The 19,275-nt window shown below is 38.4% G+C and overlaps 1 protein-coding gene across 1 annotated transcript; it reads left to right on the forward strand.

The window, feature by feature from the left end:
* Positions 1-10,303: 10,303 nt before the first annotated feature.
* kcnj13 (potassium inwardly rectifying channel subfamily J member 13) lies at positions 10,304-18,391 on the forward strand (the record flags this gene model as incomplete). The annotated part of the gene is made up of 2 exons (XM_079822980.1): positions 10,304-10,787; positions 17,790-18,391. The coding sequence occupies 2 exons, from the start codon at positions 10,304-10,306 to the stop codon at positions 18,389-18,391; spliced, it is 1,086 nt and encodes a 361-aa protein (XP_079679106.1).
* Between the last annotated feature and the right edge of the window lie 884 nt (positions 18,392-19,275).

Consider the following 19,275-nt stretch of genomic DNA (forward strand, 5'->3'; position numbering starts at 1 on the left):
AATGTTAAATAAAGCAAATATTTGTATGCATTTAAATCTACCTTTATTGACCAATGTCTTGCTGCTAGCCTTCGATGATTCAGTTAAACCATGAGCAAAAATGACTAGATATTTTGTTTTAATTGGTAAAAACATTTTCTCCTGCGTCCTATTCTTCCTTTATCCAGAATGGCAGCACAGCTGAAAGGTTTGTTTGAGGTCTTTACATTTGCACAAAAGTAGAACTTTTTTGTTATTAAAAAAAACAAAAAAACAAGCCCAGTCCAGGTGAGAAAAAGTAACGCAAAAGTAACGTAACGCATTACTTTTCTTAAAAAGTAACTAAGTAACTCAATTAGTTACTTTTTAAGGGAGTAACGCAATATTGTAATGCATTACTTTTCAAAGTAACTTTCCCCAACACTGATATAATATATGGGATATATGGGAATACACTGCAAAATATAATGCGATATATTAGACAATACATTTCCATAAATGGAAAACTAGTGCTTATATTTTTCAATATACTGCAATAAATGCTTTGACTTTATATGGCTATATATTGATACTAGTGCTGGGTAAATTAACGCATTAACGCGGGCGATTAATTTTTTCAGTTTAACGAATTAAAAATATTTAACGCAATTAACACAGCATCTGTTTTTTTTATCCATTTTTGCTCAGCGTTACATTATATGATCACGCTCTTATTCATGTAAATGTTTTTAAACAATCTAAGGTTGTGTTCACACTTGTCATGTTTGGTTCGATTAAAACGAACCCTGGTGCGATTGCTCGGTTAGTGAGGTTCATTTGAACATATGTGAACGCTGCCATCCGAACCCTGGTGCGCACCAAACAAGCGGACCGAGTCCGTTAAAAAGATCGGTCTCGGTCCGCTTCCAAACAAACTCTGGTGCGGTTCGATTGATATATGAACGCAACATGGACCAAAGACATGTAAAGAAACCAAAAACAGGATGTGCTGTCACAAGATGTCGCTACAAGTCAGCTGATTTGATGACGCGAGAAGATCGGTGTATCCAAAATGAGTAGAGGGCAAACGTGGAGCAACGAGGAGGTAAAGGGCCTCATCAATATATGCAGATCTTCGTTTCTGCCTACAACGGAGGAAATCCTGCTGCTGTTTTTAATATTTTGAAAATTTTATGAGCTCTTCGGTGAGTTCTCAGCTGGTAAAAATAAAACCATATGTACGCGCATAAAATGATTGCGTTTAATCCAGCACACAGCATTGTTTTGAATGTTCGGTAAGCAGCTCCGCCGCGAAATATATGTCATAAAAGCCGATCAGGTTGTGACCGTATCCCTATGCCTTTGGTTCGGTAACTTTAGGTTCGCTGTTAAAAATGCCAGTGTGAACGCTAAGCGGACCAGGACTATATGTTTTGTTTTTGTTTTTTGGCATTCATGTTCCCATATAAATGTGAATATATTGTACACACATATATACACACATTATTTCAATAAGTCCATTGTTTCTGCCTTAAATAATTACATTGTTTATTAATAAATTGTTAGCTAACTGTGTGATTTGTATATGTACTATTCGGAAATCCATAACTTGGACACAGTCTCCTCTGATAACGAATCACTCTAAATTGTAATGTAGACGCATGCATTTTCTGTAAAACTACTTTGAAATTATATGTATTGTGAAAAGTGCTATACAAGTAAATGTGAATTGTTATTGTATTATTGTCACGATTCAACAGTGAGAGTGCCCGTGATTACCACCAGAGGGCACTCCACCCTGGACTCCATCAAAGACTACATTTCCCATAATCCTTTGCCCGGACTCATCATCACTTATGGTTTACACCTGTGTCTCATTACCCTGTTTACCTCACCCTATATAAGCCTGGTTATCTCCGTCATTCATTGCGAAGTCTTGTTTGTTGTATAACTGCATTTCTTAGCGGTTTCCCTGGTTTCTTGTCTCTTGGTTTTAGATTACTTGCCTGTTCCGTGGATTACCCTTTTGCCTGTCTCTCCTGTCTTGTTTGTCTGTTTGGACTGCTTGCATGTGTATGATCTTTTGCCAGTTTTTTACTTCGATTGTGGATTATCCTTTAATAAAGCTGAGTTTGGATATTCAGCCTTTGTGTCTCAGAGCAGTATGTTACAATTATTTTGGAATTTAAAAGGTTTTCTGGTATGTGTGAGTTTTTGGGGTTACTGTTGTGTTGAAGAGTAGATCCATATTTTCCATCAAAATTACCATGAGCAATTTATAACAGGAACTCTTTTTTTTTTCTTCCCCCAGACAGCGTTTTCACTGCGGTCTAAAGTACCGTGAAGATTAGGCAAATTAGTCCGGTGACGTAGGTCTGCGAGCGACTGAGATTCAAGCTGTGCTGCTTTTGCTGGTTATGCATTGGTAAATATTAAAGAGGTAACTAACAAAACTGCGGAAAAGAGAAGAGCAATGATACTAAAGCGTATTCTGAAAGCTCGTAAAGCTAGATTTAAAATAAGACTATGTATGTTATCAGCTATTACGGACATTGACCGTGAGATGGCTCAGATGAACGCGCGCCATCGGACAGATAGAGCAAGACTGATATTTGCTGAACGCTGAACGATCCTCGCAAAAGACTTTTAAAAATGCCAGTTGAAATAAAATGCTGCGTGAGCTCAACCAATCAGCAGGTTCAGCGCCCAAGTCCCACCCCCCGAAAATTCCTGAACTTTGAAAAAATACTACCTCGCAAGCAGGGACTTTCGAAGGGGGAGATTTTTTCCAGGAACTTCATTTAGACCCTGGTTCCTGCGGTCGAAACACACAGAGTACCACCCCAAAGTTCTTAGTTCCTGGGGAAAGTTCCTGCGGTGGAAACGCGGCTATATCATGAAAATTATATTATGAAAAAAGCCAACATAGTGATATTGTAAACATTTTTTATTAATCCCTAAACACAGAACAAAATTTCTAACTTGTACAGTAATTTCTCCTTGAGCTCTAAACTCTGACTTCCCAAAGCTGATGATCATATATCCCAAAATCCTTCAGACATCCATTTACATCTTCTGACTATGAATGGGCAGTAAATTCATAAATTACTGCTGTTGACAAAAAACCTGCAGGTCATGTAAGTTCTTTAGTGCCTTGCATGCTCTGCACGTCTGAGTTCTGCCCACAGTTCTCAAAGATGTTGAGGCCCAGCTTTGCCTCGGGACAATTGAGAGTCTGCACAACTTTTACAAAGGCTGCGAATGGTCATTGACGCTTGAGGAGGCAACATGTGGTACTCTTGAACAGGATAATGTATGCAATTATTTGTTTCACAATAATATCTTTCACTTAAGTATTTTGTATGACTGATGCTTTCATGGAAGACGAGTTTTCCCGTGATGTACTAAAGAAGTCATGCAGGTTTAAAACGACACAAGGTGAGTAAATGGCATACAAATGTTAGGGAAAATGGAGAAAGAATGACAACAAATAAATGAGCACATAGAACTTATTTATATATAAATATGTAATTGCTATGTTCGCCTGCAAGGTAATGTAAATTAACAACATTGCTTGCTCTTTAGCTAACTACAGAATCTAGTTAGCTGTTAGCTGTTATCTATTATCTAGTTCACAGTGAACACCTTTGGATTTCTTATCATTGCAATGAACGGAGACCATCTGATGTGTGATGCAACCATTCTGTATTCAAATGCCATGTGAGAGAAAATGATGAGCCTGCCTGAGGAGCTGTTCATAAATCACCACAAAACACTTATTTGTTGACATTTCAATGCTTTATTTTATGTAGAGCTCTCATTTCGTCAAGCTGGTCCTGTTACAACACTAAAGTTTCCCACAAGCAGCTATTTTCCTTCGCAAATTTGTCAATTAGCCTCACATCATTACCAGAAATATCATTTATTATCATTTAAGTGCAGAATAAAGTGCAATCCTAATAGAGTATGGTTAGTTAACTGTTCAATTTTACAAGTGAGGTCTTGCCCATTGGAGAGTTGTTTAAATCTCAGTTGTTTCTCCAAGACCTCACTGAGATTAAATGGAGACTTTGGAGCTTCTCATGTTTTTCTCCTGAGGAAAAAGACCCCAGTAATCTCACTATGTCTCATTTGAAACATAACCAAGAACTTAATAAAATGTGATCGTAAACCCATCAACCAATCATCAGCAATGCTGTGACCCTTTCCTGTAAAGGAGAGATATAATGTAGGCATTAACACAAGCACCAACAAAAAAAGGACAAAATCTGTTTTTACTCCTCAGACAAAAGAGAAACGGTAGTTGCAAGAAGTTTAGCAGTCAAATCAGCTTCACAAAGATGGGTGAGAAAGAAAAGCTACTGTACTGTTCCTTTCATCACACACACACACGCACACACACACACACACACACACACATAGAGAGAGAGAAGTGACTCTAGGTGTTCTCCTCCTCTCTAAAGCACTCCTAATTGGCCACATGCTGAGTAATGTGACCAATGAGTTTCAGGGCCGGCTCTCTTCATTGTATGTGTGTGTTTGTTGGAGTTCCTGTTGGAGTGCATCTGACTCTTTGGTGTCTCCTACAGAAGGATCTGGATTGGTTTTACACTCCGGCCAAGGATATACAGTTCCTCACAATCTAGATCCCGCTTGAACTTCTCAGAAAGTTTCACACTTTGTCGGAAAACAGTGAGGAATCCTTAATAAACCCCAAAGAGAGAAATTTGGTGAGTAAAACTGGATATGTTTTATGCTTTAAGAGAGATTATTAGATAAGATTTATTGCAAGAAAAGAAAAATAGTAGAATTTCTTCCTTGGCTGACCATGACTAATCACAGTCTCTGAAGACAAACTCTCTATTGAAAACAAATCAGCATCCAGATCATCACAGGGCAGTGTTTGTGTTTGCATGCGTGTTAGTGAATCCTTTTTTTATTCATCACTAATTCATTATTCATCATTTTATTATGCATTTCGGGACATCTGTGGTTTTTGGTTTTTGTTTTTGTCTTAAAGGGATAGTTCACCCAAAGCAAAAATTGTCATTCCAATATGACTTTTCTTCTTCCCTGGAACACAAAAGATCTGACAAGATCCAAAATGACAAAAATAGCACTATAAAAGTAGCCTATATGACTATAAAGACTGCCATGTATGTCTCCCTTTCCATCAAAGCTCTGAAATGGACAACAAAAATGTTGTGTTGATGTCATTTGACACCAAACATTGCTCTTTAGTAAAAAAAAAAAAAAAAAAAAATATATATATATATATATATATATATATATATATATATATATATATATATATATATATATATATATATATATATATATATATATATATGTATGTATTTCACTGTATTCCTCACACACAGCTATGATATAAGTCATATGGACTATTTTAGTTGTATTTATAGTAGTTTTATGGTGCTTTTTTGTCATTTTGGAGCAGAACCGGGCCCTTATTTCCACATAGAAAAAATTGTCAAGGATACTTAAATTATTTTGTTTTGTATTTTGAAAGGTTGATTTTTAGGGTAAATGTCCTATAAATATCCACATCTCTCTCTATTCTCTTCTCTCTCTTTCCTGACTCTCATCAGGAACTATGCCCCCCACCCCCCAAACACACACACACACACACACACACACACACACACACACACACACACACACACACACACACACACACACACACACTTGAAATAATCATTTACCCATGAGCACACCAGACTCATTTGCACTCTGACACATTGAACTGTGTGCAGTGGAGAGTCACTCAGTTTTAATCAGACCAAATCTCTGGTTAAACTCGTAACTAAAGTCACCAAAACAAAACACATTTTTTCCATTCTAATTCATCTTGAAGTTCACATAAGTAAACCATGCACGACATGTGCTAAAGTTCAGCAGTTACAGTTCTTACAGTAACTGACAGCAAAGCCAACCATATCCAATTCACACACACAACACATTGTTCACTATCTTTGTGGGGACTCTCCATAGGCGTAATGGTTTTTATACTGTACAAACTGTGTATTCTCACACTAACCCTACCCCTAAACCTACCCATCACACACATTTTTTTTTTTTATTTAACATTTTCAAAAACCTTGTTTACTGTGATTATACGCTGTTTTCCTCATGAGGACCAAAAATGTTCCCACAAGGATTTCAGATATTTCCATCTCTGTGGAGACATTTTGTCTCCATAACGGAGGGTTTACCTGAACCACACACACACACACACACACACACACACACACACACACACACACACACACACACACACACACACACACACACACACACACACACACACACACACACACACACACACACACACACACACACACACACACACATTCTTTTACATCTATCTTTGTGAGGACATTCATTGACAGGTCCTACCCTAGCCCTACCCATCACAAATAAGTCCCCACTCTGAACCCTGTCCTTAAACTTCCCCCCTTACCTAATTATAGCCTTATCCATAAAACCAATTTAAACTAATCAAAAACCACCTAAAACCAATCCTCACTTTACCGGTCCTCACAAAGAGTGTTACACACACACAGACACACGCAAAGGTCCAGGTTAATCTTATATCCAGGAACCAGCTACTCATTGTTTTGCTATTGTTTCTCATGTGTCGAAGTAAGCATTCACAAGGTGAGGTGTCATTGAGGTAGCTTAATAATTGCAGAGCCCAGTGAGATGTCAATCAAAGATATGACTGATGAAAGGGTGGGAAATAAAGAACTGCTAGAAAATCTAATCCTGAAATGCAAAGAAAATGATGTCCTTAGTTAGATTTCAATCAAACTTTTCAAAATCTAATTGAAGTATTTTGTAAATGTTTAACCTAGACAGCCAACAGAAATATCCTGACATAACAGACTTAACAGAAGTATATGTGTAAAAAGCCCTGTATAATGATCCTGCATGTGTAAAATCACACTGTGTAAAAAAAAAAAAAAATGCCTGGATATGAGATTTGTTTTTGTATTAAAGAACGAACATTTGCATGCTTATAAAAAGCACATTTTAACACTAACTTTCACAGTCCTATCTGTAAATATTGACTGAAAGCCCATCATTCACAAGCTAAATAAATCTAAGACAAGTATTAGCATTATTATTTGTAATAAAATAAATGATTATTATTATTAATAAACAACATGGTCAAGTGGCAATGATTAATTTTACATCTGCAGGGTTTGTGTAAGTGAATGGCATTCACTCACATGGAGCTGTAGTGTAGCATCAGATGTAAACAGAATGTGTTACGCTAAATGTATTGCTGACATGATCAGCTAGGAGTTCATCTGTGGAACACTATACATAAAGAGAGATGTGTTTTTATTGCCCTGTGGCCAGACGTGATCACATGAATAACATGCACAGCAAACACGCACACCGCTATAAGATGTACTTCACAGTCTACCGTGATTTATCATGTGATGAATTCTCTCATGATGTTTAGGCTATGATGTACAGGAAATATTCGTGGCCTTGTCTAATCAAAAGTGTACTTCATGGAGAGGGACCCGGGGGTTAAATTGGGCCAGAATGAACTAGATCTGTGTTCTGGCACCTTCAGTTAAAGTACAAAGAATAATAATAAGAAGCGTTTTGCCAAATGCGCCCCCATTCCTCATGGAGATTAACTGATATGAAGCAAATTATTATACTTATATTTTATATTAAAATTTCCGATTAAATTTAGAATACATGTGTTCTTTTTTTATATATATTTCAAAATTGTATGTATTCCTATGGATTTTCAGCATCATTACTCTAGTCTTCAGTGTCACATGATCTTTCAGGTAATCAGTTACATCAAATCTTTTGAGTTATGATGTTTCCAATTTTAAGTAAGCTGAACTATCAAGTTTAGAGTTTGTAGTAGCCTACTCGTTCATGTTCATTGCTCCTAAACTGAAGTACTGGGTTAGCTAACTCATACATTTTGATAGCATACAAATTTGATAGATTTAGTAACTTTTTTATTTTTAGTTCTTGAAAATCAAATTAGATATTTACTTCACTATAAACACTAATAAGTTGTCAGAACTCAAAAAAGTAAATTTTTTATTTTTTAAGTACGTTTTTTTTTTGTACATTTTTATTGTTCTTAACTTGAAATATTTGAGTACACTAATTTATACATTTAACTTAAAATTATCAGGTTATCTCAACATAAATATTTTGCTAGATATAACAACATGTAACTTAGCTGTTCTCAAATCAATCCGCATGCGCCACTCGCCACCATGATGGTAACTCTCTAAAAAACCCACATTAACAGAAACTCTTCTAAATTAGCATAACAAAACATTACTCACTACTAAATCTCCCTCACCATTAATCTTGCACACACACAAAAACATTATATAACACTTAATTTTAGCATTTACTCTCCCTTTCGAGTGCCATGGGCAAAGCATGCTGGGAAATAAAAAATCCCAGCACAGTTTTCAGTTAAACTTAAATTAGTCTAAATGAAAGGAAATCAGTTAATTAAACTCAAAACAAAGAAAACAGTTCAGTTTACTTGAAATATGTCAGTGTTGTGAACTCAAAAGAAAATGAAAGTCCTAAATACTCATAAAAGTTAATTTAACTGAACTAAGTTGTTTAATTTAAGTCTGTCCTACTCAAACCATTTAAGTATTTTGAGCGTTAGGAAATCATTCTAATATGATGATTTGATGCTCAAGAAACATTTCTTATTTTTATCAGTGTTGAAAACATTTGTGCTTTTTCATGATTCTTTGATGAATAGAAAGTAAAAAAAAATAACAGCATTTGTTTTGTATTATTATATATGTCTTAACTATGCATCCTTGTTGAATAAAAGTATACATTTTTCTAGATAAATATCTTACTGACCCCATACTTTTTAACAACATATTTTTACTAGTAAATATATGAATGTATAATATTGCAAAAGCGTCTCTACACTGAAAGAGTCTTGTCATATCATAAGGTCACCAGAAACACCACTAAATTTGAGGAATTCCCTAGTTCCGAAATCCCAGTTTAGCCCCGGGGAGGGACCAAGGTCAGGTCAAGATCAATTCTAGCAAGTTGTCAATATGCTAGAATTTGAAAAGATTTCAAGCATAGTTGCCCCATGTTCACCAAAGTAATTTTCCCCCATCAGGAAAACATCCTGAAGCAGAACATTCCCTCTCCTCACCGGGAGAGAAGCCGGAGGGCAAGTTAACATTTGATAAAATAAAATGTGATACTCTCCTCTTCTTTACAGTTTAACCTCAAGCGCTGGCATCCAAACACGCTCAAGCACTTACATTTCGCGTGCCTGCATAATATTTGCAGACACATTTTACTTGTTATACAAGGGACTGGAACACTATTCTTCATCAGGTTCTCTAGCACACAATTTAATATCATTAATCAATGTGACACGATGTGACACAGTTTCTTTTTTCTTTTTTATTATTATTTCAGTGCTTTGATTTTTAGTGTCAGACTAATTACTTGCAGTCATCCGGTAGAGAGAGAGAGAGAGAGAGAGAGAGAGAGAGAGAGAGACAGTGAAAAAAAAAAAGTGTGGATTAAACACACATTCCTGCTGTCCCTTCCACACACACACCCCACTGAGAAACAGCAATTAAATCACCTGGCAGTTGAAATGGCAGATTTCTTATTGAGATGATAAAGGAATAATTCACCCGAAAATCATTATCAAAAAGTCATTATCATGCCTCATGAACTTCTAAACCCAAAAGGAGCCTTTTTTTTTCATTACAACAGTTGTCAAATGTCAAAAAAGTGTAAAAAGATAAAAAAAAAAAGTTTAGGTAAGTTTAAGTAAAACATTTTTAATCATTTTTTATTAGTTTTTTATATTATAAGATATATAAAGTAAAATTATTTTTATTTAAAATTATTTTACATAATAAGCTTTAATTCATTTTTATTTCAGTTTAAGTCATTTTCATACATCTAATATTTACATTTATTTTAGCCTTATTTCACATACCAAAAATGTAAATGAGCACTTTTAGTTCACAATAACAAAAACTGCGTAAATTTAGGTCTGTTCCTCGCAAAAATGTTTGGAGCACAACAGCCGACCTGGTTCAAATTCTTCAAAATGTCTCCTTTCTGTTTCACAGAGCTAAATAACAAGTAAGCATGCAGGTTTGGAATGACATGTTCTTTAATTTTGACAGACAGAATTAGAATTTTTTGGAGGTTGAACTATCCTTTGAAGAACACTAGATTTTAATATGTAAATGTGTAGCTGATATCAGGTGCTCTTTGCTCACCTTTCCAGGTGCCAGCCGCTTGCCAACTTTCCATCACCATGACAAGCACCACCAGTGACCAAAAGGCTGTGTCGTCCCCCCTGATGGCCAAAACGCTTCGCCGGCGACTGGTCAACAAGGACGGACGGAGCCGGATGCAAGGCAATGCCCCAGGCTACAGAGAGACGTGGTTCGGTGCCCTGCGGGACATGTGGGGGACGTGGCTGGCATTGCGGTGGCGATGGGTGGTGCTGGCGTTCTGCGGCTCCTTCCTGCTTCACTGGCTGCTGTTCGCAGTGTTGTGGTACCTGCTCGCCCGTGTCAACGGAGACCTGGATGTTCTCGACCACGACTCCCCTCCGCCCGGCCACGTGCTGTGCGTCAAACATGTGACAGGCTTCACCGCCGCCTTCTCTTTTGCCCTCGAGACGCAGCTGACCATCGGGTACGGCACCATGTACCCCAACGCTGACTGTCCAACCGCCATAGCGCTGCTCGCCCTGCAGATGCTGCTGGGCCTCATGCTGGAGGCCTTCATCACCGGTACACACCACAGTCTTCTACTTTACTGTAGAAATATGCACCAGGTCTATATAAGAGATAGGCCTTTCAAATTAGTCAAGTTTAGGTTAGGTTTAAAGGAATATTCCAGGTTAAGTTAAAGGGTTAGTTCACCCAAAAATGAAAATTATGTCATTAATCACTTACCCTCATGTCGTTCGACACCCGTAAGACCTCCGTTCATCTTCAGAACACAGATTAAGATCTTTTAGTTGAAATCTTATGGCTCTGAAAGGCCTCCATTGGCACAATGGCACGGTTCACTCTCAAGACCCTTAAAAGGTACTAAAGACGTCGTTACAAAGTCCATCTCACTACAGTGGTTCTACAATAACTTTATGGAGTGACGAGAATAGTTTTTGTGCGCAAAAAAACCCTAAATAACGACTTATATAGTGATGACGATTTCAAAACACGGCATCATGAAGCTTCGAAGCGTTATGAATCAGTGAGTCGAATCATGATTCGGATCGCATGTCAAACCGCCAAACTGCTGAAATCGCTTGACTTTGGCGATCCAAACTGCTGAATCGACTCACTGATTCATAACGCTTCGAAGCATCATGATGCTGTGTTTTGAAATCGTCATCACTATATAAGTCGTTATTTAGGGTTTTTTTGCGCACAAAAACTATTCTCGTCACTCCATAAAGTTATTGTAGAAACACTGTAGTGAGATGGACTTTGTAACGACGTCTTTAGTGCCTTTTAAGGGTCTTGAGAGTGAACCGTGCATTGTGCCAATGGAGGCCTTTCAGAGCCATAAGATTTCAACTAAAAGATCTTAATCTGTGTTCTGAAGATGAACGGAGGTCTTACGGGTGTCGAACGACATGAGGGTAAGTAATTAATGACAGAATTTTCATTTTTGGGTGAACTAACCCTTTAAGCTCAAATCGACAAGCATCTGGGATAATGTTATAATATTTTTGGGATTTTTTAATGCACAGATGTTAAGCTAATGATTTTAAAAAGGACATTACATTAACTTCTTTAATTTGTGAATTATCGTCTTGACAAACCTTTAAAAAAATATGTATTATTATTATTATTATTATTATTACACAATAAAAATATTTATTTTACTATTATTATTAATTATTATTTACTAAATAATTTATTTAGCAGATTTATTTTGCCATTTTTTTATTTTGTGCTTTTCATTCTATTTTCTAAAATTCAACATTATCTTTTTTGTAAAGCTACTAATTTAAAAAAAGCACTTGACAATGCTGATTGGATATAACATTACACAGAGAGATTGGTAAACATTTTTTGCCAACTAAAATCATGTTAAAGGCCCACTAAAGTGCCTTGAAATGCGCAGCATTAATCAGTGTGTTGACGTAATTTCCCCTAAAACAGGAAGACAGGGCGTCACATATCGAACAGCTCCTCCCCTTTTTTTAAATAGCCAATAACGTTTTGTTTATTATATATCACAACCTGACTAGAGCCTTTCAGCTCTGTAAAGCTGCAGTTTCCTCCTAATCTCTAACCGTTTCTCATCATAATCTACTCCATATCGCTTTAAAATACAGCATTCTGTGCATTCTGTGTAAGTTTTGAATCATTGTTTTGGCGCACACTGGCATATTCTTATTCATACTAAAAGCCCCAAAAAAATGTTTAATTTTGATTTCAGGTGGACTTTAACCTGCACATTCCCACTAATTAATATAGGCTATATGTACTATACGTGTGTTTGTGTGTGTGTGTGTGTGTGTGTGTGTGTGTGTGTGTGTGTGTGTGTGTGTGTGTGTGTGCGCGTGTGTGCGTGTGTGTGTGTGTGTGTGTAAATGTTTGCCAAGCTTTGTGTAAATATATACATACAGAAAAAACACATACATTGCACATTTACATTAATGCTTAAACCAGATGTCATTATACTGTATATCTGTTGACTATTTCAGCATGTTCCCCTGTTTATAGGTGAATCAAATATAACTTAAGATCAACATATATCCTGGAAAGTCATCCATTAGTTACCTGAGGTGGATGTACAGAAAATCATGTGAATCCTGTGTTCACATGCTTTAAGGTCAGAGAGAAATGCCAATAAAAGAGTCTTTGATTAATGTGTTAAAACTCATCACGAGTACTTTGCCTTTGAACTATGGAGTAATGAATGTAAATGCATCACAATTCTGGCTTTGTATTGAGCAGAGGATCCTGGTACTGACGCCCTCAGAGGAAATGTAGAAGGACCTGTAAATGTCCTGCTATTGAACTAAAATATAAATGGATTTAACAGTATGCATTGATATCAATATTAAATATACTCAATATTAAATTAGATAGATATTAAATACCTAGATTGCAGTTCATTAGCAACAATACATCAACATATATTGGAAACGTTAAAAACATCACTAGCAAGTGAATTGACAGATGCAACAAGCAACATGTTTACATTATCAATCTTAATTTTTGTCGATGCACTGATGATAGGTTTATTAGTTATTACCTCTGATGAACGCAGTGGTATCCTGAGAAGGGGAACAGGACACTGGATGGACTCTATGGGTACGCCATCATTGTATCCGGTGTCACGTGTGAAAACACTTGTTTGTTAGCGGTGCGCCCAAAAGTCCTTGTAAGAGGGTGGCCCTAATACACGCCATAAACGTATTTGTCTGAAGGAGACGTGCAGGAAGACCCAATAATAATAATTAATTTGTTACCTTTATAAAGCACTTTTCTGGGTACTCAAAGTGTTTGTTTGTATGGAAGGGGGGAATCTCCTCAACCACCACCAATGTGCAGCATCCGCCTGAATGATGCGACGGCAGCCATATTGCGCCAGAACACCCACCACACGCCAGCTTATTGGTGGAGAGGAGACAGAGGGATGATGCCAATACGTATATGGGGATGATTAGGAGGTTATGATGATGGACAGTGGCCAATGGGCAAATTTGGTCAGGATGCCGGCGTTACACCCCTACTCTTATTCGTGGGAAATCCAGAGATTTTTAATATGACCACTAAGAGGACCTTGGTTTAACGTCTCATCCGAAGGATGGTGCTTTTTGAAAGTATAGTCTCCCCATCACTATACTGGGGCGTTAGGACCCACACAGACCACAGGGTGAGCACCCCGTGCTGGCCTCAGTAACATCTGAGATGTTCCCTTTCAAATGGGAACTTACACTGCGTCTTGGATGGATGCTTTGGGAAACAAATACCCACTGTGCCATGCCGCGGGGATGCCTTCCTCACTAGGTGAAAATATGCTGAACAAAGTAGACATAGCATACACACAGACCATCTAGTGGTAGCATTCTCTAAGCCATTATCTCCCACAAAAGAAGATCCCTTATAGTCCCATTCTCACTGGAACCTTCCTCCCTCCCCAGCGGGCTACTGTGGCAGCATTTTCTTGTCTGGAAAGGCCCTGCCACAGGGAGGTTTTTTTCCCCCCTTTAATATTCCAATATCAACCTAGGTAGTGCCACTACTTCTGGGGAAGTACCTCGCCTCACTCAATCCTAGGACTCAAACGGTAGCTTACCAAAGGGAGCCATGCTGTCATTTTATTCCACAGCGGCTACCTTCATTGATAATGCCCCCTCTCCAAAGGGAAGACTTGAGTAGAGAGAAGCTCAACCCTGAGAGCCACAGGGGAGTCTAGGAGTCTACTTTAAGACCCTTGCAATCTGGGGAGGCAAATCAAACCATGCTCTAGTTAAAATAATTCTCTAGGACCTAAAAAAAAGTTAGCGCCTATTCTTTTTCTCTCTTTTTTCACTTATTTTAAGGGCCAGATAACGAGGAGGGTGCCATTTAGCGAACTTCCTCAACTTAGCATTGTTAGCATTGTTAGCATTGCATATATTAGAAGAAAAGGCCAGATAGATTTACAACGCCTGCTATATACAGCACTTATTCTTTCATAAAGCGCTGGACCATTGTGGGTGATAGGTAACAAGGAGGGACGCCCCCTAATTGAACTTCCTTGACTCATTAGTGTTGTCAACTCACAACTGGGGGAGAAGAAAGAAGAAAGAGGAGAGATGTTATTTCGCATCAGTAGATCACTAAAATTAATCCCTGATTAATCCCTGAGATCTTGTATCTTCTTAATTGCATCTCTCCTCCTCTGCGCTCTCCCTCCGGCCCTGCCTCCAGACCTTGTGGTGGGCCAGGCTTTAGGAGGGGATCTGGATTGGCGTGGGATGTATTTTCTGAATGCTGCCGCCTGTGCCCTCGCCTCTCTAAACTTTACAACCACTCGACAGATGTGCCAAAAAGAACTGAGGGTGAGACTGGGGCATTGAGAAGAAAATGATTTTCTTTCTCCCTGATGTCCACCAAGTTCAGCCACAGATGCCTCTCCATGACCACCATTGCTGGCAGCACGAGGTGATCTGAAGCAGCCTGGATGGCAGGGCAGGAGCTTTCAAAGAGGATTTTCTTGTGGTGCCCCCCTGAGCACTTGGTGACCTACGCGCAGCGCGTGATGCGCGTGGTGCGCGTGGTGGGAGCGGCTGCACTGCATGGAGCACTTTTCCAGCCCACCACAAGCGACTTCCCATTTTTCAGGCCTCCAAGCCAGATCCACTGTAGCTGTGGCACAGACCATGACATCCAGCAAGACTCCTTGCCTTCTTCAAGGTGTCATGAACTGGCTTTTTTTTTTATTTTTATAAAAAGACTTGTAAGTAAACACATATTGCTATGATTGGATAATATTTGCATATTTAATGAGCTTCAGCTCCCCTCAGTACATGTGGAAATAGTTTTGAAAGCATCTGGAGAAACGCTCACAGGGCTCGCAAAATGTCTTTATCAAACAAACACAATGATTAATCTCTCATCCACCCGCGTTTGATTGGAATGTTATTTTTTTATTACTTGGCTGGCCTGATCAGTGAATATAACTGCGAACCGTACACACACACACACACCTCTTTGTCGCCATCTCTGTTCGAAATCTGCAGTTGCAGTCATTCGCGGAATTATTAACTTTACGTGATTTGTGCCTCGGCACGGCACAGCACAGAGGAATCCAATGTTTTGAGGAGAATGTGCGGCTGTCCGTCACCGCGTCGGTGTGGATACATTCAATCAGAATCACAGATTATACTTTTTGAAAGTATGACCAACATAAGAATTTTCACCGAAAATGTCATCTGAACAAGTAGATAACATCCACTTTTGTTCTAACCAACTAAGGGGGGAAAAGCATTGCAGTAGGCTAAATCGCGATGATTAAATCTAACGATCGCATTTCATATCACGTCAAACCATGCAAATTATACTTTGTTTATTAATTGTTAATGTTAACATCCGCATAGCGTGACTGCATTTAAAGTGTATTAGGGCTACCTGTAGTTTAGTTTCCATTTCTGTGCAGTCTAATTTCTAACTATCATATAGCCTACCAAGATTGTGGAGTAACTGTTAGAGGTGAATTGCTCCCTCTCATATATAGCTAGCACAAAATAATTGTTGTTTACCATAATGCACATAGCAAAACGAGAAAGGCACAACAAAGAAAACTCTGTCACTGTATGAATTAAGCGAACAAGTGTGCTTCTGTTACATAATTGAACCATTGAAATGTCTTGTCCAGCAGAAAAAAAAAGCGGTCTCTGCGTCCGTTTTGAATCCCTTTAAAACACGGTGTTATGTACACATAATCAACACGATATGTGCGACAATGCAATACTATCACATATAAAAAACATATGTTGTGTTGCACCATTCCTGTCGGATACAATATCGATATCCACACGATGACGTCAAGGGTCGACATATTCTGAGATCTCTCGTTTTCTGGGCCTGGTGTCAATAAAAACCTTTCTTTGACTAACAAGGAAGTTTTCAGCTCTGGAACTTACAGGATATTCTTATATAACAATTAACTTTTATATATCAAAGGCTCAAAGGAAAGTTGATTTCTCAGCAGATCCTGATCCAATAGATCGCTCGAGCCCAACGCTTTCTCAAACTCCTCTGCCAGCTCGGCCTGTGATCCTCACAACCAAAGCCTGAGCTGCGGGGCACAGACGCTTGTCCCACATCCATCGAGAATAACTACAAATGTAAACAGAGCTTTCTCACTGTGAATTTATCACAATGGGCACATTCAGGACTCTCAAGCACTGAACGCACATGCTCCTCTCCCAACCAATAACCGTACAGGTCGTGTGTGCCCTCAGGTGTCGACAACCTGTGACACGGAGCCACACACTTCCTAAAACATTTGACGGCAGTTGCTTTAATGGTGGCCCAGGGGTGAAGAGCATCTTGCCTGAATGCCACTCAGTTGTGAATACAGGTTTTGAGAGCCAGCCAATCAGCTGAGCTGCAAATGCCATGCGATCCATGTGACTCAACTATCCTGTGATTTGTCATCAAAGACAGCAGACAAGGAGAGGAGTCTATATATGCTTTCTGAAAACATTTACTATACTAAAATGAAACATTTTCTTCAGGAAAAAAAAAAATGTATTGACTGTCAATAGAGAAAGATGCCTTTGCCCCCATACTGGTGTAGTTACAGAATCGACCAGCAGAGGCTGACTTTTCATGTAAACCAGTCAAACCATTACATCTGACCAGGATTTAGCAAAAATTTAAATTTAAGAATTATAAATGTGTGATTTTGAAACGAAATACCCACAGGAAATGAAATAGGAAACACAATTCAGAGAAATCCAACAGATAATTGCATTATGGAAAATGAAGTGTTTTCTCATACTGTATTGTATCTAAATGTATTAGAAATAAGTATATACTGTAAAAAAAAAACACAGATAAGCCTACACATTTCTATAGGTGACATTTCTAAAAACTCTATCTATCTATTTTATTTACGTTCCATTTTATTCTATTTCCTTAAAAAAATAATACAAATTAAAATTTGTCACTTCACAGGTGCATTTGTGGTTTCGTTATTATTATTATCATTATTTATTTATTCAGTTCCTTTACATTCTAATTCCTTAAATCCAGTTTCTTTGTTTGTTCCGTCAGGTGCATTTGTGGCAAAGTTCTCCCGCCCTCAGAAGCGATGTGGTGGGATCCTGTTCAGCCCTCAGGCCGTAGTGTGCGAGGTCAGAGGTCAGCGTTGTTTGATGTTTCGCGTGTGTAACCTGCTTCCAAGGCCGCTGGTGGACGTGTACGTGAGCGCTGTTCTCTACGAAGAACGTGACGATCACGAGCTCCACCAAACCGCAATGGAATTCACCATTGATAACCTGGGGTCACGACCTTGCCCCCTTTTCTTATCACCCTTGACCTTTTATCACCCCATAACTCCATCCAGCCCCCTAAACAACACCCCAACCAGCCAATCACACTTTGAGTTAGTGGTGTTCCTCACTGCCTCGCAGGAGAGCACGGGTTCTGGCTACCATAAGAGGACGTCCTACCTGCCCGACGAGATCCAGTATGGCAGCTGCTTCACCAGGGTGACGTCTCTGCACGGAAAAGGCCGGAATAAAACCGAAAGCATGCTGTATTTTGACACGCAGCCCAGTCCGCTCACACTCCCCAACACACACACTACCGACGCACTGGAGAAAGAACACGTGGTGGTCCAGATTAACGGGGAAGGCAATGACCACGTGGAGTAGTGGTGGTTGTATTTTTATACAACGGTGTATGATTTCATATGAATTCTGTGTTCATAAAAAGTGCATTTCATTTCATAACACAACCTCCAATGTAGGACTTTTTTTATCCTAAAAGACAACCTCAGTTAGTTATGATCTGTTATGTCACCCTGTCCCATTAGGAAACCATTTTTGCTGCTATGGACACAATGATTCACACTTGCATCCTTCAGTACGGCTGAACACACAGTGACAGATGTTTAAGATCTTGTTTTCATCTGGAAATAAGAGGAATCTCCAGTGTCTTATTGTGAAAAATGTTTCACCCTGAATCCACAAGACCATCATGTTTGAGCCCTTATTTATTCGGCACCTGGACATTGTCATTGCGTTATCTGTCTGTGTCTGAGTCAGATGGGCCGTTTTCTGTTTGTAAATTATTAAAGCCCTAGATGGACGGGTTTCCTCCTTGTCCATAAAGTATTTTTTATCAAATAGATAGTTCCCAAAAATGAAGTCGTATTTTCTCATTTCATGTTTTTCCCCCACACAACAGAAGTGGATTATTACTACAGTAGTCACTGAAAAAACAAATATATATATATATATATATATTACTTTTAAAGTGCTCATTAACACCCCTATTAAGTGCCTAATGACAACCTTTTTCCTTTTTTTTTTCAAAAACTTTCACCAAAGTCATGAAATGGACTTTTGGATTGAGAGATCAAATACTGTACTGAACATTAACAATGTTGTAAATAATAAAGTAAATAGATAAATAAATAGCTTATTTACTAGATTATTTTTTGGGAAAGAAAAATCTTAATATTTTGCAATGCAATCTATGCAATAAAACAAAATGGACCCACTTTATATTAGGTGGCCTTAAAGGGTTAGTTCAC

This window comes from Gobio gobio, assembly GCF_949357685.1.
Source record: "Gobio gobio genome assembly, chromosome: 8".
NCBI lineage: Eukaryota > Metazoa > Chordata > Actinopteri > Cypriniformes > Gobionidae > Gobio > Gobio gobio.